This window comes from Xiphophorus maculatus, chromosome 19 (assembly GCF_002775205.1).
Source record: "Xiphophorus maculatus strain JP 163 A chromosome 19, X_maculatus-5.0-male, whole genome shotgun sequence".
Lineage (NCBI taxonomy): Eukaryota > Metazoa > Chordata > Actinopteri > Cyprinodontiformes > Poeciliidae > Xiphophorus > Xiphophorus maculatus.
The window spans coordinates 14,979,533-15,001,122 of record NC_036461.1 but is presented as its reverse complement, the minus strand read 5'-3'; the positions used below and the strand labels follow the sequence as shown (position 1 = coordinate 15,001,122).

The window sequence follows — 21,590 nt, the reverse complement described above, 5'->3', positions numbered from 1 at the left end:
AAAAGAGTAAAGTCAGAAAGTAATTTCAAAGCATACTAGCACAATGAAAACATGCTCCTTCACTTTATTGTAGACTTTGACTTTCACTGTGTAACATATTGAAAAAGATGAGAAGATAAGCAAGATATCTGATCAGACAGATATGCTGTATTTGGAGTTGGAAATTTACTCCATTAGCTGTTCCCTTGGCTAGCAACTATCTCACCTTGACATCATATCCTGCAGACAGTCACTAATAAATGAGGGGCAGAAGGATGATTATGTAAAATTGCATTTTTTGCATTATACACCATGTTATAATGTTATTACCTCATTAAACACACACCCAGAGTGTTGCTTTGATGCAGTCAGTGAGCTGCAGTCTCCAAGCTCAGCTTCCACCTCACAGAGCGCCCTATCCTCACACCACCACCCTTCAGACTAGCCAGCAGCAATAAGCAAACACCTGGTGGAACTTCGCGTCTGCTGAGCTTATCATATAAATTACTTCTCAGTGCAAAGCTACTAGGAACAATGGTAAAAGTATAATGAGAAGCACAGTTCTGATGCCATGCTGAAGGTGGAGTGTCAGAAAGAGAGGGAGCTTCTTAAAGAGACAGATTGCAAATTTCAAGGGGTCAAATTGTAAAGTCAAATTTCTTTTGGGATATGCTTCATATATACAGTATTTTTATGTCGAAGAAGCTGGAGTAGGAGTTGGCCTTCTCCCCATGAGGACTTTTGATAGTCATGTAATCTGTTGGTGCCCGGGAAATTCATGTTGTTGGACTTAAGAATGAATATTGTACTGATGATTTTAGCCTTAATAGAAGGCTTGATATATATATAACAAATGTTCTGAAATGCCTAATTTTGATCATGTATAATCAGTATTTTGTAACCATTAACTTTCAAATGAATAATCAGTATTGTGTAATGACTGACTTTACACAAGCAAAGTCAGTCCTGTAATCTCAGTTAAAGTGATGGCAGCAACAGTTGACCTTAAATCACCGTTGAGAGTTCAGTAGGGTGAGGTGATGCCTCCTAAGCATCTGGTGAGAACATGAAGTGAGGCTGAAGGGTGCTGAATGGAAGTGCAGGCTGAACAGATGTTCGGCCCAAAACATGAACTGTGACTAGCGCGACAATGGAAAAAGTCAGTCTGTGATGTGAGCATGACCTTTGAGCAGTCTCAGGTCAAGATGCTTAAAAGTCTGCCACAAAAAAGAGAAAAGGTGGTTTTTCCCTCCATAAGGTCCTCTCTGATACCCAGATGGATCAATAATGCCTTGGATCTACTTGGAAGAGACCCAGAAGCTGTGGGACTGCAGCAGAGCACCTGTATGCACATGAGGTAAATTCCCCCATGTTCCAACCCCAGCAGCTTTGATTCAGGACTCTTCCAGCATCCAGGCCTGAGAGCCTCGACAGGGTCCCCCTCACTCCACCGGGATTGGACAGAGCTGAAGTTTGCGGTTCTATTCTCCATCTCACAAATTGTTCTTCCAGCGCATGAGGTGACAGAGATTAGGGTGAGAGGTGTTGTATTGAGTTCGATTTTATTATATCTCTTTGATTTGATGTTTGCATCTGTTTTCTGCTACTGCTGAATGCTGTCTAATCCCCCTAATCCTAACCCATAATTAAATGAGCATACAAAGACAGTCACATGGTGGACATTCTTTCTGTGAGTAACCCCAGAGTCCTCAGATAGGTGTAATTAATCATGGTGCTCGAATGAATAAACTGACAAGGTGTAACTACCGGTGGCTTGACAAACAAATAGAAGATAAAAATATCTCCTCTGCCATTTGTAACTCAAGATGCAAAAACCTAACCTGGGCAAACTTTAAGAGCATGTTGTGAAAAAGTGGAGAACATCCATTAAAGGGTGTGATCTGTGGGAGTTAACTTAACTCAAGTAGCTAGCAAGTTAACCCACAGAAGGAAGCGAGGAGAAACATTCCTGAAGAAGGATGTCAGACACAGGCAAATCTCCTCCTGTAAATCCAGCTGAAATGTTCTGCATGAGCTCGGCCATAGGTTGCAGCTGACTCATCCTGAGATCAGTGCTGACAACGACACAACTGAAGGTAACAATTTCTTACTCCACTGTGCTAAAAAATGGACCTATGTGCCTGTGAAATACACAATGGCTCTCCAAAAGAGCTTTTTGGAGCCTCATTTTCTAGTCCAATGAGGTTGTCAGCAGTACTTCAGGGACCTCAGCCCTTAGCTACACCATTTGAAAACCAGGAAGAAGCCAAAGCCCCCAGGTAACTCCAACAAAGAAAGTGTGAATACAAAACAGAATTTTGACCTTGCAGGATTGAAATATTTGCACTCCATGTAAACAATGTGTGATGAAAAAATAATGGCTTTGGAACAATGTATTCCAGACTGTGCTAAACACCTTAATGATTTGATTTAGCAAACATGTCAAAACAAAGGACAGAAATTCAATGCAAAGATAAGTAATTAGCACCAAAACCTTTACTTCTAAGGTGTGCAAGCGGCTCTCCTGGCTTTTGTTTTCATCTATATTTTTTATGAATCAGGCATTCTCCCATCGGAGCAGAAATGTGTTCGAGTGAGTTTCCGGCTGGCAGAGATGGTGTATGTGGGCGGCAGTAGCTGACTACAAATAAGACCCAACACAATGCACAGTCTAATTCGTCACAGCCGTAATGAGCGCATCCCTGCTACTCTCCCATAACAGCGTACAGAGGCCTGAACGCTTGCATAACCACATAAATGTTAATGAGCATTCTCTCCAGCAAACCAACGCTTCATGAGACAGGACATTCACAGTCTATGACATTCCACTCGAGTCCGATGCTGTTGGAGATTACACACGAAAACAGCAAGAAACAAAAATGCAACAGCTGATTTACAAGCTATAATCTGAAGCACATTCATCTTAAAGAGAAAAGGTCAGACTCACATCTCAATGAAAAGCCCAAAAGAGGAACACAGACATGATGCTAATAAGGGATTAGTTCAGAGAAAAAAAAAAAAAAGTAATATCAGCGCAATAATTGATGATTGGAACCTTAACCTACAATATACTTCCTTGTAATCTTTAAAAACCTTTTAATCAGCCCACCAAAGTGATGTCCATTCTGACAATCATATTTTTATTAATATTTTACACATATTATTAATTTCTTTATTTATTTACTTATTTTTGATCACTTCATTGTAAAATACTGCTACTGTTTCCTGTATGAAAAGCAAAGAAATTTGGAAAATTTGAACATAGGTGTGATTAACCCAATGCAATATTCTCAGAAACAAAAAAATTAAAATCTCCTGCTGTGATAGGTGCACCCACACTTGATTATCTAATGATCAGCCAATCAAGTGCATTTGACTTGCAACACCTGGCTGCTGTTATACCTGTGAATTCCCACGGACGCAGCAAGGGTGTAAAGAGTTTTTCCCATGAGAGTACATCTGCATTCAACCATGTTTAAACCTGTGTAAGTCTGATTCTGGACAGATGTACAACATGTACTGCGTTTTCCGGATAAACCCCCCCCAGCTAACTTACCCTGTGATGCGTGGCAGAGCGTCGGTGGAGAAGGCAGCGACAGGTGGCTTGTCTCGTTCTATGACCCAAACCGTGTACTGTCCGCTTTGTTTGGGGTGGAAAAACACAGCCATGTCCAGGCTGCATGGCCCTTCACTCCCCCATAGCCAGGGGCTCATCACCCAGGGACCTCCAAACGCTGAACTGTTAACCCAGAGGAACTGACCTGGAAGATATCGAGAAAGAGGTTCAGGGTGAAAACTTGTTTTAGGAACAGAGTCTTACTGAGAAAATAGGGCAAAGTTTTAGAGAGCTTATTTGCATTTTCTTAAAACCTCAAGCTTATTAAAGTTTCAATTTCAAGAACATAAAGCTGTAAAGAATTTAGATGGAGTGTGGTATGAAATCGTTTTTAAAATCTTGCTCAAAGTAGCCCTTTCTGAAAATGCATGAAAAGTCAATGTATCCTGCAGTCTGACGGGAAAGAAAAGTGATGAATATGTTGCAGATGAAAAATCAAAGCAAATTTTCTTTAAAGTTTTTAAGCAAATTCTTTCTGACTTTCAAAACTATGGTGCTCAATCAAGCAGGATGCTGATTAGATTCAGAAAGGCGCACGTCTGTGGAAGCACAAAGAATTTCAAGTTAAAAGGAAGAAAATGCAATTTCTATTTGCGCCGCGGAGTATTTTTGATGAGGAGAAAACATGCAAAACAGAAAATAAAACCTATTTTGTATGATTCACAGGAGCTGTTCATGGTGGTGCTGTAGTTCATCCCTGCATGTGTATGAAGGTCATGAGATGCTCTCACTGCCGCAGAAATAAAACTGAATTGTTCTCTCCAAAAGGGGTTGATGTATTTCTTCTGTTTTTATATTGGTTCCATTTCCAGAATGCGTGACTGCACTTTAGCCTCTGTATAATGAAAATATGAGCTTCCACAGGGTCAGATAATATTAAAGTCTACAACTCTTACTGCTAAACAGACTTTGTTGGATGAATCTTGCATGTTTATATTTATAATAGAAAATAAATACACAAAGTAGGCAATGATCATTACTAGTGCAGCTTTAACACTTCTGAGCAAAGCTCACCTCATCTAGAAGTCTACAAGCATTGGTACATTTGTTTGCATAGAGAAAATATTTGACGAATAAATATCAGAAGGTCTGTTTTTAAATGCTAAGATAATTTAATTTCCAATGTTTTGGCAATTATAAGAACATCTCAGTCAGTTCTGCATTAATTTCTAGTAACTCAATTTAAGATTCCAAAATTGCACAATTTAATAACTGTCTAGAAATAAATTGATGGTTAATTGACAGTTTTCCTCGGTTCAATGCAGATAATATATTTTGATTATTACTTGCAATAATTGAGCAATATCTTCTCTGTTCAACTGAGTTGAGTTTCTTTTTATCAAGAGTCATGTTTCACTTGGGCATCATTCTAATTAAATCAGAACTGCTTTGAAAATTTAAGAAACATATCTAAGCTGCTGTTAAAAGCTGCATTGAAAATGATTCTATTTTCTTTGTTTTTCCAAAAGATTTTTTGCCGGTTTTACCAATCATCTTTAAATTTGCCTCGTGGTAAGTCTCATACCAAGAATTAATCTTTCCTGTTTGTAGCACCAAAATTTTGAAATACACCCCCTGTGCTCGCTGCACTTATGGGCTTATACATTCATTTTATTGTTTTTTTTTATGTTTGTTTATTAATGAAGTATTTTTCATAGAATGTTATTTTGCTTACTGTTTGACTGAGAATTGCATTGTGATGCTTATCAGTGAAAATTGTTTTAAACTTTATGTTTATGTATGTGCTTACATATTAGGATATCTTGAAAGTTGATTTTTCCAAGTATTTGAAATGTTAAGTGTAAATGTTAAGTTGTGGATTGTGTAGAGTAAGTGCCACTCTCCAAAAAGCTATGAATAGGAGAGTAGTGCTACAGATTTTTTTTTAATTTAAAAAAAAAAAGTATGTTGTCTCAGTTTATATTGCATTCCATTACACTAAAGAAACTGTAACACAAAAAATAAAGTTTGTCTTATTTAGGAAATTCATATAGCTTAGAGTTCAGAAACCATTTTCTGTGTAAGATACTGGAGGGAAACAATATATTATGATAGGGGTGGACTTTATTTTAAACCTCCAGACATATCACAAAATGTTAGGAGGCTGAAAAAAATAAATCCATATACCTGACCTTGGTTAGACTGTTAGGTTTTGATATTTTGCCGCAGGTCATGTCTTTCCCTTCTGACTTGCCGATTTACTCTATTATCTTAATGGAGTCCACTGGAGTTAAGAAAGAAAAACTAATCTGGCAAAAAGTTGTACTGCAGAGTAGTTGTGCAACTTATCCAAGGACTCAAGCAACTGAAAGATTCTGTATTTTCAGAAATTACACTTCAAGCATACTTTGACTAAACAAGCTAAAGAAATTAACAGAACATGACTGAATGCAAGACAAACAGAAGGTGAGGCTTGTCATTATGGAAAACCTTTTTGGATATAGCAGTATATATGCAGTTTCTAGTGCCACCGTGCTGTTAAAGTTCCACCGGACACGTATCCAGTGACACGACACGCTTAAACAATAAGCATTTAAGACTTTTAATGAAGACTGTAAAAGAACCAGATTAACTAAACATCTATTGGCATACAATTAGCAACTCCACCCTCAGCGAGTAACATAACATAACATAACATACAAAATTTGACTGCACTGTTTTATGACTCAGATCAAATTGGAATCTGTCTAATTGAAATATACTCTGTCTGATTGGGGTAAACTGATTATATATTGTTGTAGATTAATTGGATCTGTTTGTTGTCTAAGGTGCCTTGAAATTCAACAAAGCATCAGGTAACAATGTGGTCCATCTTCTTCTGACAACAATCAATAGCTTCAAGGTTTCTCTCATTTAGTGTCCAAGATAAGATTTGATCACTTAGAAACATTAACTAGAAACATCTAAAATCTTCTGCCAGTCAGTGATTATATCATATTGATGCAATAACAACCTGCGTTAATATTTAACACCAGTGTGGAAGCCTTACTGGGTGCCACAAAAGTCTGATTGGTGCCACTATAAATATTAATGTCTTTTCAAAGTAAAGTTTACTTTTCCACAATTCTACTTAGTCAAAATTACCCTGTTGGATGTTGGAAACATTCTTGTAAATGTACTGCGTATTCCTCCTGTACATAAACGGTTAAATCCTTGGCTAAAATTTCTCTTATTTATAAACTTTCTTGCATGTTAATCAACAGAAAGATCTGAATTTGACATGCGGTTTGAAGCAAGAGTCGGTGAACGTCATTATAAAAACAGGAGAAGCATCAGAAGCCATTAGTGGATGTTCTCACATTTTTCTTGAAGTGTTTTTCTTTTTTTTTTCTTCACTTTTATCCTGGCCTGATAACCACCACATTTCTTTATCCTGTGAGGTTCTGAATAACTTCACAATTTCAGGGCCCCTAAATTAGAGTGTTCCAGTTATGCCTAATTTGCATCTCTCTAACAGAGTGGAGACAGTTTGGTGAAGGCTACAGAACACTGGGGCCAAATGTTTTCTTCCAAAGCTAGAAGCAATTTGACAGAAAGGTTTTAAAACTCAGCCTGCGGGGTGCTGGAGCAGGGGGGCAAAGACCCATTAACTCTTGTATTTCGGTTTTAATAAAGAGTGGAAACACTTGTTTTTGGAGCAATTACCACACAGTAGAAATTTCAACAGCAAACTGTGGAGCAAATTGTTTTATTCCATTAGTAGATTTCTGCTTCAGCTTCACCTGTGGATGCTGCTGCCCAGCAGAGCTTGGTGACTTCGATCATCGGATCAGAGGGCCTACTTTGGCACACAGCCTGTTTGGCACCCTGGGCAAAAAACCCCTGTGGCTCCCCTGCACCTCACTCCCTCTCCCAAAAGTGCGTTACTTAAGCGTTTTCATTAGGTCCACATCCCTGGCAGAGGACCTGGGGAGGGAGGTCTCATCATTTCGCCTCCTGAAGAGATGTCGCCCTGGGCAGTTCCCCATGTCACCCATATCAGAAACCTGAAATGGGCCACCCCTGTCGGCACAGCTTCATCAATGTGAGTCGACTAAGGCGAGTGGTAAATGTTAATTACACAGTGCTTTACATTTCAATTTAGCAACATCTTCTAATAATTATTGAAGGATAAGATGATTTTACATAAAACAAGTAGCTGCCATTTTCTTCAGCATTCAGTACTTCTTTCACTTTGGAACTGGATACTCCATGGATCCCCGAAAATTAAATGAAATAGGATCTCAGCCTATAAAACACTGAACTCATCAGCCACATTCCAAAAATATTACTTGAATGTAAGCCTTGGAAAACAAAGCCAGCTTCAGAATAACAGAAACTAGATAACTTCATCTCAAAGTAAAGTTGTCTTTCACTTCCAAAACATGGTAAACATTTTTCTGTTACAGATTCAATCAGTTGTGGCTCTTGGTCTGTTCTTGCATTCTATGTCATAAACTGCTAGATATTTTGTTCAGAAAATAAAATTGTAACTGAATGGCTAAAAGAAGAAGAAATACAAGCCATTCAAATTGTTTATGCTCCCAAATCCTCTTATAGCAAAATGCATTAACTCAGGGCCAGCACAAGCTTCTGGCCCAGGGGCTCCAAATATTTGGCTACCACACATTCTCAATCACAGCTCTCATTCTTCCCTCAGAGATTCTGTTCACACCAGAAAACAGATGTATGTGAGCTGGTAAAAAAACATCTTTTGATAGTCTAGTAATCATTTCTGCTTCAAAAGTGTGCTCCAACTGAGCGGTTTTCATAGTTTGGTATCAACAGGTGTTTTCTGTAGGTGGGCATCAATTGCTCAGTTGGAATCTGACGGCTTTCAACTTGACCTCCCCTTAAAAACGTAATATCCAACAGGTTGGGGGGAGCTTTGGAGAGGAAAAATTTCAGTTGATAAATCAGTTGTGTTTTCATTTTCAAAGGGAATAATAGATGTTGCACTTTTAGACCGTGGTTAAGAATTTTAAACTTGAATGTTTTGTTTCCCCTCAGCTCCAACTCTTTGGTGTTTTTTGAGTGCTTTCAGACATAAAAAGGTTTCTTTTGCAGTAATTTCAGTCAACTTGTATTATAATTATAACTTTGCATCAAAATGACCACCCATGTAGGAAGCTCATAAGATTATTGAAGCTGAACAAACTTCAAGATGACAGATTCAGCTACCAATTTTGACACAAGTTAGGATCTTTTAAAATTGTGGGATTTTTTTTTAGTATTGATCATATCAAAGGATCAAATATTTTGACAACCCTAGATGCCACCAGTGCACGGCTTGCTCAGAGTTGGTTGCAGGTAGATGTGAGTGGATCTCTTTGGAAAGAGGGAAAGTAAACTTTCAGACAATGATCTTGTGATGAGAGTGGGCAGCGAAGAAGATGATTCTGTCAAAGGAAAACATCAAAGTCTGACGGCTGCTGTGAGATGTTCCACAATAGGATGTCTAAAGTAATTTTCTGCACTCTGCTCATACTACTGTGCGCGGTCTGTTGTAAGGAAATGTGGTTGTTTAACTCCTATGATTTACATCTATAAGGAGAAAGTCATTCACTATAATTTAGTTTTGATCAGGGTTCATAATCAGCAACATTTTGGGAGAATATTGGGCCTAAATGGAGATATGGCTATAAAGAAATGAGAATAGGGTGTAAAATAAATGTTTTTAATTAAATTACTTAAGATTTGAGCATTTTTGTAACCATTTTTCTCAATAATTTATGAATGTATCACAACAAACAATACACTGATGTCTCATGGTTTAATTACATGGATAGCAAATGGTTTGTTTACAAGTGCCAAATGGAAAGTCATTTCTCTAATGACTCCTACTTTGACTGAAAAGGAAAATAAGAGAGCTAGCATGAGTCCTGTATAGTGCAAACACTGAGACATCAACGTGTAGGGTTGCTTGTAATACAAGGAATGAGATTCTTCTCATTCCTTGTATTACACTGGTAGAACACTGTCATTAAAATAAAGCCTGGGATTATAGTGTCCTCCAAAAGCTTCTTCTTCCAGGGATACATGAACAATCTGGTGGTGCTCTGTCTCTTTTCCATTATGGTAGAGCAGAGTGTAACAAGACAAATCTGATATAAAGTGGCTCAAATATTGGGGTATTTAAATTTTGGGCCTGGAGTCAGGAAACTCCTCACATTTTAACTTATGTAAGAACCGAGGTCAGTTTTCAAAAGGCAGCTGGGCAAAAGAAGTTAAAAAAGAAGAAAAAAAGATCTGCGACAGACTGGCGACCTGTCCAGAGTGTACCCCGCCTCTCGCCCAGAACGTTAGCTGGAGATAGGCACCAGCACCTCCCGACCCCAATAGGGACAAGAGTGTAAGAAAATGCATGCATGGATGGATGGATGGATGAAAAAAAGATCAATCTGTAGTATCTGAAAGTAGGTTATATATTTAGGCCTCAGTAACACACTCAAGGTGAGGCCTACACAATTTACATCTGCAGGCTGCCATATATGGACATGTAGGGATAAAGACCGCAGCTCGGAGATCCAATTAACACAAGAAGTGGTGCCACACAGAGAACTGTAGGTGTGCTCCCGCATTCCTATAAAAGGCAGCGTAACTCTAGTTTCAGGGGGGATTTTATTGGGGCTGTCCCTCCATCAAATCGCTAAATTCAAACTAACTTAATCTCTAAATGTTGCCTAATCTGTAAACATATCTGCATTGCTTAATAAAATGTTTTACTTATTTAACTCCATCTCATAAAGTCTTCACTTATGCATCCTACACAGGCATATTATGGACAAATCCAAAAATATACTTCATAGCTAAGCCAAGAATGGGGCACTACTGGTCAGACTTTGGACTATGAGCTGATATCCAGTTTAGATGTTTTTGCCAGAAAATGTCTTCACTGTTAATGGAATGTCAAAGATATTTAAAAAAAAACACAAAAAGATGTCAGATAATAATAAATCTAAATATTTTAAAGCAACAAACCTCCCCCCACCCCCTGAAAAAACAACAACATGTCACTGAAAAATTGCTGAAGCATGTATAGAGTCATCTCAATAACTTATAAAAAATAAACTTAAAAAGATACCAAGTACAAAAATTGCTGCCAGAGTGATGTATTTCAAAAGTTTGTTTTTGTTGATTAAAGCTTGCAGTTAATGACAACCTAAAACTAAACCTAAAGTTTTACAGACAATTAGTACAGAGATATATTCTGCTATACGGCCCACACAATTATGAGAAACACTGCTGACTTCAGTGTTCTAGTAGAGAGACATTTCTAAACAAGCTGTCTGTTTAAAGAGTGTTGCATCCAAGCATGTTAATGGAAAGTTGAGTGGAAAGAAAAATGTGGTAGAAAAGGGTGCAGACAAAACTGGAAAACATGAGAAGCAAGTTGGCTTGTTAAACATCATTACTTTCACCAGCAACCAATTTAGGTCTAAACAAAGTACTGTTTCCTACAGAAAAGATTCTGTTCACAAATTACAATTTTTTATGACTCACTGTTCTGCTGCTTTCTTACTCCATGAACAAGAACATATTTCCTAACCACCTACTTGTATCCTGGAGCAGCAACAATAGCAAGACTGCAACAGGTTTCTCTGAATCAGGTCAGGTACATTCTCTGCTGAATGCAGAAAGCTGATTAATTGCAGTTTGGAACATCTGCTTATATTCAACACAAATAACTGTAGCAACAACATTTTTACTTTTTAATGTAATAAACTTCCCCCATCCAGTAGTTGTTCATAAATGTTTATTTACCTGGTGAACCAAGAGCAGAGCAGATGTAGTTTAGGGAATGGGAATGAATAATTTTATAATGATGCATTGCAGAAACCTCTTACAGCTCCTAAAAATTGATAAAACTGCGAAAATGACAAAACTGTGGTTGAACCAGTTCTGAATGTATAACAAGGCTGCTTCCCACAGTCACAACTCTAATATCTTATCCTTGTTACTTGCTGCAGGATGAGTAATTTAACACTAAACCAATTATTGGAAAAACATTTTTTGAGGCATTTTTGCTCATTGTAGATTCAACTCTCCAGTTATTTTAAAACAACATCCTGTGTATAATTACAGAACCCTGAATTACTTTCGAGTCTTTTTTATGTGCTTTGACTCTTATGTACGAAGGGAAAAAAAGTCATTTGGTTAAAACAGTACCTGAAGGCATTCATATTAAACAGTTTGTTCATTAGACTGAAAATTTTGAAAGATAAAAAAACCCTATATTTTAAAATACTGTTTACAGAAAATTAATAAGATAACACAAATAATATAAGATAACATGCAGACAGAGCTAAAATGAAATGTACTCATGTGTTAAAATACATCAGTTAATGTTCAGATTGGAATATAATTGAGGATCTGAGAAAAGATGTTTGGGGATGTTTTCAATCCAATCTGGCTGAGCTTGAGCTGTTTATGCAAAGAAGGATGGGAAAAAAAATCCCAGTCTCTTGGGGTCTAAAGCTGGTAGACATGCCCAAAAATACTTGCAGCTATAAAAGATGGTTCAGCATGATGCTGTATGCTTTCTGTACCTCTAAACTTAAAATAAATTCCTTGTGGAATGCTTATTTGGCATGCATGTTACAGACTGATGTTAAATGCTCATAAATGTTGAACCTGTGATTAGTCACATTTTTGTGTACGCTAATTTGTTGCAACTTCACAGTGAGAATAAAATATTTACATTATGTAAATTTCTGTTTTCCAGGTGACAAATAATCACCAGTCTACTGCTCCCCGATGCTATTTTTAGTCAGCTATCAAGTATGTAATGCAGATCGTAACAAAGATGAGAAATTCAGAAATTCAGCGAAGTGTCGCCATGTCAGGCAGAGTAAATAAGGAAGTAAGGAGAGAGCTTAAGTAATGATTTAAGCATGGTTAGCGGTGATTTCAGCCTGAGGGATGAAGTGTGTGGGCCCAACGAGCTGACTGATTAAGTGGCCTTGTTTATACTCAGAGCTATAATAGAATCTGGGCCGTTCCCAAATGAACGAACAGCGCCACATACCAGCCACTGCCGAGCCGCTCCATTTGCAATTTCTGCACCATGAACATTAACATGAAAGACAGTTTCCAGTCTAGAATTTTGAGTCTTGGTTTTGTTTTCCAAGATCTGTAAAGCTTTTCTGCAGTCAAATTTGTATACAATGTCTCGGTTTTAATTAGCCTCTAAGTCCTGGTTTATGTTTTTCATTCTAGATGGTCAGCTGATTCCAATATGTGTCCTTTCAGTGCATATGCACGCATAAATATGATCTTGTGTATTGTTTCCTGAGTCAGTCAGTATGTTGATTCTTTGCATCCTCTGATATCCTGCAGGATTGTGTGCTTATTGTTGGGATTTATTATACATTTTTACCAGACTTTCAGATTTCCTATACCTTTTACTTTTTGGTCACTTCTTCTTATTTTAGTGTGATATATATTTGGCCCTTTGGCCAAAATACAAGGAGATGACCGAAGGATTTTTCAACAATGCACATTATGATTCTTGCCGGTAGAGTTCACAGTTTAATTCCAAAACCATTTATCTAAAGGCTCTATGTAGATTTTCCTTTAGCACTTGGATCCTCTAGGGATGATTTTTTTTCCCACTGTCTACAGCCCCCCCTTTTTTTGCACTCTATTCATAAATAATGTTTGTGCATAGACACGGACTAGCTTCATTTCTAAGCTAGTCTGATGACAGACATAATCGTGCTGCTAATGGATGACTGATCATCTCTGCCTTCTCTGGATCATTACAACAAGGTCAAAAAGTTCACAGAAGACAAAAGCCATGTCCATCCTAATGTGAAGATAAACCTGACAATTAATCCTCCAGTATATTTCTAATAAAAACCCAAAACATATTTTCTCAGTTAATTAGAATATTTTGTAAATCCAGCAAAAAGGGTTATTTATTTCACTTTTAAACTGTAATTTTAAAGTTAAAATATATATATTTTAATATGATCCTGTATTGAGACCTTAAATCTCATGAACTCACATCGAATAATGAAATCTACCCAAAACACTGCTGACATCTATTAAAGAAACAAACTGGACTGTTTTGCCATTCACAAACTTAAAGGCATTTGGTTTACTAGAGCATTTCCTAATTGTTCTACTTGCTTTCACAAAATGTTTCAAACTGCCCTGATATTACCATTCCCAATCTAGCAGAACTAAACAGCTTCATCATGTGCATCCCACCATCCACTAGACAACTACCTGGAACCGCTACGCACCAAGAGAATACATTAAACGATGAATGGTGCGTTTTGAGTAAAGTCATATTTCAGCCGCCTTAGTTTTCCTGAATATAATACTGAGGAAATGTGCATGATATTTCTGTCTGTATTCTTTTTGTCCTTTTGTTAGATTGTGTCTGTGTGATAAACACTGCAATATGAAAACACATTTTTTAGTGTCATTTTGTAGAACTTTCAGATTTACATGTAAAGTATGCTATATATAAAAGTTTCACAAGATATAATATTTAATATAGTATTTTTATCAGAAATTTCCCCGTGGGACAACAAGGGGTAAACTCTAATCTCCGCATTCAAAGACTAGATAAAACATTAATTTGGACACATTGACAGGATTTTTTCCTTATGTGTGCAAATATTTAAGATTAATTTAAAACGCCAGATTATTCAGATCCCTAAGCAAAACCTGTATTTCATGCAATCTGTAAATCCCATGTTCTTAGTAACTGAATTTGTTCACTTATCCGAATTAAAAACACTACTTTGTTTTGATTGACAGCAAGGCAGGAAACAACGGTAACATTAGCTGTGATTGATTCTGTTATGCTACAAAGTTTTTTTCATCACATAGACCTGCAGCCTTTTAAGGCAACACATTTTGTACAAGAACAAAGAAAAAACAAAGCACTTCCACCATGACAGAGACCTGCGCTGAAATCCCCACGGCAGCCAATTTGTGCATTCTAAACAGAACATTTGACAGTGTTCGCATGTGGGCAACCACTGATGCTGTGTCTCCAGCAGCCGAGAGGAATCCAGTGGTAACCCAGTAAGGAGGAAGTACAGTACGTCTTTAGAGTCCACAGTAGACCCATCTGTAACTGTCAGTTCCAGATAAACAAGGACAGCAGTGCACTCTTCATGTATTCATTTATGCAGCTCCACACTGAGAAGCGCAAGTGGTGGACCTCTTAAAAATGTCACATAAACATTTTACTTCTGCATCTGCTTTGTTCTTTAAGTCAACAATCCTCCCAATAAGAAACACCCTTCTGACTTTTCAAACCTGCGGCATCAATTTTATGACTTATAGTCAATGCATTAGTCTTTTCTTCTTCAAGTTTAAATTATTTATCAGCACAATAAGCACAGATATAGTTAGAAAAAATGGCTCACCTACAGTATAATTGGTCTCAAAATTCTCAGGGGCTAAAAGAGGCCTTGAATGAACGGACCCCTTTACTCATTTTGCCTTAGCATAGAATTCACCTTTACCTTTATTCTAAATTAGGCTTAAGATTCAAATGATAGTAACTATTTTTAAATAATCAGCTATCACAGCTAGAGTCAGGCCCGAAATATGGATGTAGTGATGGACTCTTACCTGAACCCTTGGAGCCAAATAAAGACAGTTACAAAGTCAGCCTTCTATCACCTGAAGAATAGATCCAGTCCTAAAGGACTAATGTCCCAGCAAGATCTAGAGAAACTCATTCATGCACTTATCTTCAGTTGAATTGATTACTGCAACAGAGTCTTCACAGGTCTGCCTAAAAAAATCAATCAGATAGCTGCAGCTGATCCAGAATACAGCTAACTAATATCAGGAAGATGGAGCACATCACCCCAGTTCTAAAGTCCCTACACTGGGTCCCTGTAGCTCAGAGAATAGACTTTAAAATATTGTTGTTAGTTTATAAATCATTGAACGGTTTAGCACTACAATACATTAAAGATCTGCTGTTGTTGTATCAACCTTGCAGACCTCTCAGGTCTCCTGGTTCTGGTCTGCTCTGCATCCCCAGAACCAGAACCAAACATGGAGAAGCAGCATTCAGCTTCTGTGCACCACAAATCTGGAACAAATTTCCAGAAAACTGCAAAACAGCTGAAACACTGAGTTCTTTTAAATTTAGACTTAAAAACCTACCTGTTTTGAATGACTTTTCATAATAAATGAAACACTGACCAACATTTTTATGTGCATTGATGACACTTGGTAAAATGTAATGTTTCAGTTGTTGACTGTGGCGTCTCCTATGACTTGTACCTTTGTGTTTTTATGATGTTTTTATGTAAAGCACCTTGAACTGCCTTGTTGCTGAAAGGTGTTGTACAAATAAACTTGACTGACTGATTGATTGAAACTCTGTAGGTCTATTAGGTAGAATGTTTGTGCAGTTTTTTTTTTGAATCTGGAGATTTTCTCAGTATGAAACTGAACTCAAAAGATCCTGTTTTAACCTTTCATTTAAGATGGAAACAGCTATAAGTGGAAGGCAGCCTAACTGTTACGAAGAATGTCAAACCATGCATGACATGTGTCAACTAAATCAAACATTTGTAACAAAAAAACTGGATGACTAATACCCTGCTGGATGAAAATGTTCCATTTGGAAATATTTTGGATCAAAAAAAGTTTCTGCATAGTAGGAACAAGCCAGGGCTGGAGGCAGATGCATATCTATTCTTTCTTCTTCTGCACTGTCTTACAGAGAAATGCACTGATCTACGAAAAGGTGTGGTTCTGAAGACAGGATACTGTGCTGTTTAAAGGCTGTACATTTATGCTGTCATCCCAGAAAGAGGAACGAGCTCTGACAAGGGCAAAGGCACAACATATCAGAGCTTCCATACTTGTTTTGTGGTGAAGACAATGATGAGACAGGAGAGCAAAGATTCTTTATCATTATTGAACTCCAGCCCTTTCATCCATTCATCAAGTTAAATAACACTGCCAGGAACTTAGGGGTAATATTTAATTGGGAGTTTAAATTTAATAAACAAATCACCTCTGCGGTCAGATCCAGCTTCCACCTTATGCATTTACTCGCCAAATGTTAAACCTTTTTTAAATCATTTTGACAAGGAGAAGGATGTTCATGCCTTTATGTGCTCTAGATTATTGTACCAGACTCTGTATTGGTCTTCCTCAACTTCAACTTGTCCAGAACACAGCTTCCCGTCTTTTAAACATCACCTCTAGACATAAGGACATCACCTCTGTTTTATCCTCGTTATATTGGCTTTCTGTCCATTTTAGAACTGATTTTCAACTTTTATTGTTCATTTTTAAAGTTCAGAGTAGCTGAGCAGAGGACAACTGTAACCTTAGGCAACAACAGGTTATATATTGCTCCCGTCTGCCGGACTTAATGGAAGTGTTTGAATTTGAATGTGTTTAGTAAAATCTGATTTGCTTTATGAAGCCAGTTTAGGGGAAAAACCAATTAGTAGATGCAAGCCAACAGCAAAAACCTGAAGAGATTGCTATGGCAGAGTAGTAGAGCCGCTACAGATCAAAGTGTCATTGGAAGACTGCATTTCTACTACAAAACTCAAATTTAGTTTCACATGTTTAGAAGAAAAACTCGGACATTCTAGGATGTCAAAAAGTCATACATTTGCAATAAAAATAATGAAAATTTACATGATTAAAGGCACAGATTTCCAATATTAAAACTGGGATATTCTTTGATGTTGTAAAGTGAGAAATTTCCAAGCAAAAAAAATTCAAAAATGCAATCAAGTTGCAGCTTTTCCTTCTTCACCATTTCAAACATTTATTCCAGATCCCGTTCAAGACGTTCATGTCGTATCTCCACTTTGGAGATGTTCTGATACAGACAAATGTCCAGCTCTTCTCCTTACACAATCAGAATATTTGAGCATCTCATAAATTTACCACTTCAATCTTAGTCAACTTCTTCAACTTCATATTTTTTTTACATCAGATAAACTTTGTTTCTTGTAATTATTTTAAGTTAACCTTAATATTTCTGATTTTTGTGTTGCAAATTTACACATCTATGGCCTCATGTTTGTTTTTCCCTTCGTCTATAATGGCCCTAAAACTCCGTTGTAGATTGATCTTCTTTGTAAATTTCCTCCTGAATACTTACTACATAAATATTACCAAGAGTAAAAGGCTTCAAAAGGGGTAATGGCAGCAGTTGTCTTGTCATTTTTATGTTTGCACAGTGTCGTTCTGGTGTTAGACAGGTGTTATAGGCCTCCTTATTGTCAAAGGAAGAGAATAATTCAGCACATTGCTTGGCAAATTGCAAAAAGGGTCATTGCTTATGCACAGCAAAAATCACTTTAGCAGGAAAAAAATCATTTTGAAATCCAATTAAGTAACCTTCAAGCGTGCTGCAATTCTGTGACTTGTTAGGACGCGTATTAAAGCTGCATATTGACTGACAGAGAGAAAAAAAGAGAATAATAAAAATGAACTTCAGAAGCGTGTTGAAAGTGTGTGCAGGTTTACGGAAGTTATACAGTCTTGCTTGGCAACTAGGCTCAGGCTTCGACAGCTAAGGGAAATGCATAAAGAACTGGGACACACTCTGCCTTTGTAGTCAAGACAAAAAAGAATGAATACATAAATTAGTAGATCCTCTGAGCGGAAAAAAAGCATCCAAGTATTCATTAAGTGTAAAAAAAAACCACTTCCTCCTGGCAAAAGCTCGATCCAGCCAGAGAAACTATGAAGTCTGTTAGAAGGTAGATAAGATCGCTTGTTGATTACTCCATATAAAAGATGATAACATCTCCTGCAGGTTGAATATTATGTGATTATGAATCATTATAGAGTGCTGGTTGTGATAACTCATTTAAAAATTATACCGTTGTAAATATGCCCTTTTTCTACATTTCTGCACAGTCTCCCTCACATGTAAAGGTGAAAAAATAAAATAAAACACATTGTGTTTGTCTTCCATTTGTGCTAATGTGCAAAAACCATACAGTCTGCATTTTGTGTGCATGGTTAATTAATTTGCGCAGATTAGAATTAATGTGTTTGTGTTAGCATGTGCATGAGTGCGTGAGAGAGTCACATTTCCACTTGAAGGCAGCCGTTTTCCCCTGTGTTGGTTTATGATTGTGTGGGATGGTTGACTGGGGATTGGCAGCAGACTGAGGGCCAGCCAGCGAGCAAAACTCTCAGCTAGGTAAAGAGAGTTGATGGAGCACAGTCCACAGGGGAAAGTCAACACTTCCTTCCCCTGCCAACACCTCCTGCCTGGCCTGCTCGCTCTGAGACATCCCAAAGCTGCTCTCAACACGAGGCCTGGAAGCATCCAGCGGGGATGGAGCCAAAAACCACAGACAGGGCAAAGCAGGTAGAGAATTTATGAGCTTTCTTTGCTGTGTTAGCAAGTGGTTTGGACTCTGTTCAAGCACAGACTCCGTATACAGGACCTTGTGTTCTGGAGGAGATATGCCATAAAATCAGACAAAAAGAAAATTTTAATTAATTTTTCTCATTGTGCCCACCAGAAGCATTGCAGTTCAGCTGTTATAGCTTGAGCATTTGTAATATCATGTCTAATAAGGTCCTGCAGCAAAAACAGGAAAAATGTAGATGACTAGAGCCATTGCGTTGTCTTGTGATAAGTTCTGGTTTACTCAAAGGATTTTGTAAAGAAAGTATAAAACTAGTATTTGGAAAAGCAGCCCAGGAGACAACAAGGAAGTGAAAACGTTACCGTCAGAACGATATCCAAGTTGGCAATATGGTCCATCTAAGCAGATGGGTCATATAACTGCAAGTAAAAACAAAACAAATTCCAGTGACTGACATCTTTAGAATGTATCTTACTTATACTAGTAAAGATTGGAGGCAGGAGACAGTGTGGAGGAGGATTTTTCTTCAAAAATCCTTTCTATAATTTGGTCATTTCTATAATTTGTTTGGCAATGTCAAAATAATTAACATCAGAACTTTGTTCTTCTAAAATGCTTTGTTTTATTTTAGGCTTTTTTAGATATTAGAGGATAAATAGAAACTAATTTCAATTTAATACATTCAATTCAGTTTAATTTAGGTTATTTTTATTGTGTCAATTTCCAGCACATCATCTCAAAGCAACTTACAATTCAATCCAGTCATCCATACATACTAATTGATCCCACTTATAAAACAAGGCATCATTTTCTGTTTAATATCCAAATTAGCTTTGGAAAATTTCTATCTAAGAAAATCAGCAGATTGCATTGAGTCACTGACTTGCAACATTCACTCCTCCTCAACAAGCATGTATCGACAGAGGACAATCTCTTATATTGTGTCCTTGACTTTGCAGCATTCCTTCTAACTGAACATCCATTTAGCGACAGTGGAGAGGAAAAATGCCCCTTTAACCGGAAAAAAACCTGCAGCTGAACATGACTCAGTGAGGCTATGTCTGCCATGACAGACTGGGGGTTTGGGGAGATAGAGCAGAAACAACAAAAAAGAAGAAGCATAAGCACTGATCCAGGAGTACTTTCTACGTTAAGATAAGCTCTGAGCTGTTGTCAAAGGCTTTAGTGTGAAAGAGAGGACATACAGTTAGTTTCAGCCAATAGCTTTGTTTAGCAGAGAGACCAGGTTAAATACAGAACAACAGGGTCTCGTCTGTAGAAGGAGAATGTTAAGTTATTGTCAGCAGTAAGTTTTTCTGAAGGACGACAGGAGGCATTTTTTTCCATTCTTAAAGTGGAAACAACATATATTTTAAAAGCACTGCATGTGTTTTTAGAGAAAATTTACATTTTTACATTTTAGGAAAGAAACAGTCTCCACTTTTACCTGGCACTGTCTTAGCTGCAGACAGATTTTTCAGCTCAGCAGTGGCACATTTTGTAGCTTCTTCTGCCTAATTTGATCAATTACTCCCTCATTGTTACAACTCTGCTTTCAGATTTAAGTTTCGCAACAACATCATTAAAAGTATGAACTGCAGCAATAAAGAAAGAGATAAAAATGTGAAAAAAAAAGACTATTTTTATGCCTTAGGTCCAAAACAGAAAGCTGACAAAGCATGTTGATCATTTCCATTGTTAGGAGCTCCATTATAATGACATTGGCTGCCACTAAAATCTGAGCAGAAAGTATTGCTCAACTAAGGGAGAGCAAAAATCTAAAATCACTGTTACTAAAATTTTGTTAGTATTGAAATCATGATTATTATCACAATTACACATAATACGGCATAAGAGAAGGACCCTATAATGTGTTTTAGGCAATTTGATTTTACAAGGTGCCATATTTTTGCTCCTAAAAAGTGTCCTATCACATGATTAATATGCATTATTAATAGTAACTTTTCCCATATTTAAATATCATTAACTTTTCATTCAAATATAGCAGAGATATTTCTGTAAAAATGTAATGGATTTTGAAATGGGTTAAAATTCATCCATTATTTCCAAGCGTAAGCAATTCATTTTTATAAAATACTGTCGTTATCACAAAATACCTAAAACCTAATACAGCATAGTCTAAATTAGTGTGACTGTTGCCTAAAGTAACACAATGAACACTGCAACATTGTTTGAAATGTTTGAAACATTTGTTTTTTTATGCTTTTAATATTTGCACTTCAATATCTTTTTCTTTCATGCAATGCTTTTATGCTTAGGCTTTGTTATTTTCTGTCTGCCGTTCCTTTGATGTAATGTAAAGCACTTTGAATTGCCTTTTTCATGAATGCTGCAATATAAATCAACTTGCCTTGCAAACTGTTGATTTTCTTAGGACAGCTAAGTATATGATCCCTGGATTTTCAGCAGGAAGTGCCATTTCTGATAACATTTTATCTAAAATCAAAGATCTATTGTTTGTTTTTCTTTAGAGCTTATTACTAAATCTTAATTGTGAATTTATCGAGCCAATGTGTTTTAATCCAGAACACTCCTACCGGATCATGCTGCCCGAGGCCATCGCCATCGTCTGCTCGCCTAAATTTTGTGTTGTTTTTAGTCCACACAGATATACTACAAATAGATAGTTATACAAGCATGATTATGAACCC

At 37.2% G+C, this 21,590-nt stretch overlaps 1 protein-coding gene across 3 annotated transcripts in view; it reads right to left on the bottom strand.

The window, feature by feature from the left end:
* The window catches only part of alk (ALK receptor tyrosine kinase), a 408,994-nt gene that overhangs the window by 143,889 nt on the left and 243,515 nt on the right, over window positions 1-21,590 (bottom strand). For all 3 annotated transcript variants that reach the window (XM_023352508.1, XM_023352509.1, XM_023352510.1), the window contains one exon: window positions 3,536-3,740. In XM_023352508.1, the coding sequence (XP_023208276.1) occupies window positions 3,536-3,740 (205 nt within the window). The remainder of the gene's footprint in view (window positions 1-3,535; window positions 3,741-21,590) is intronic.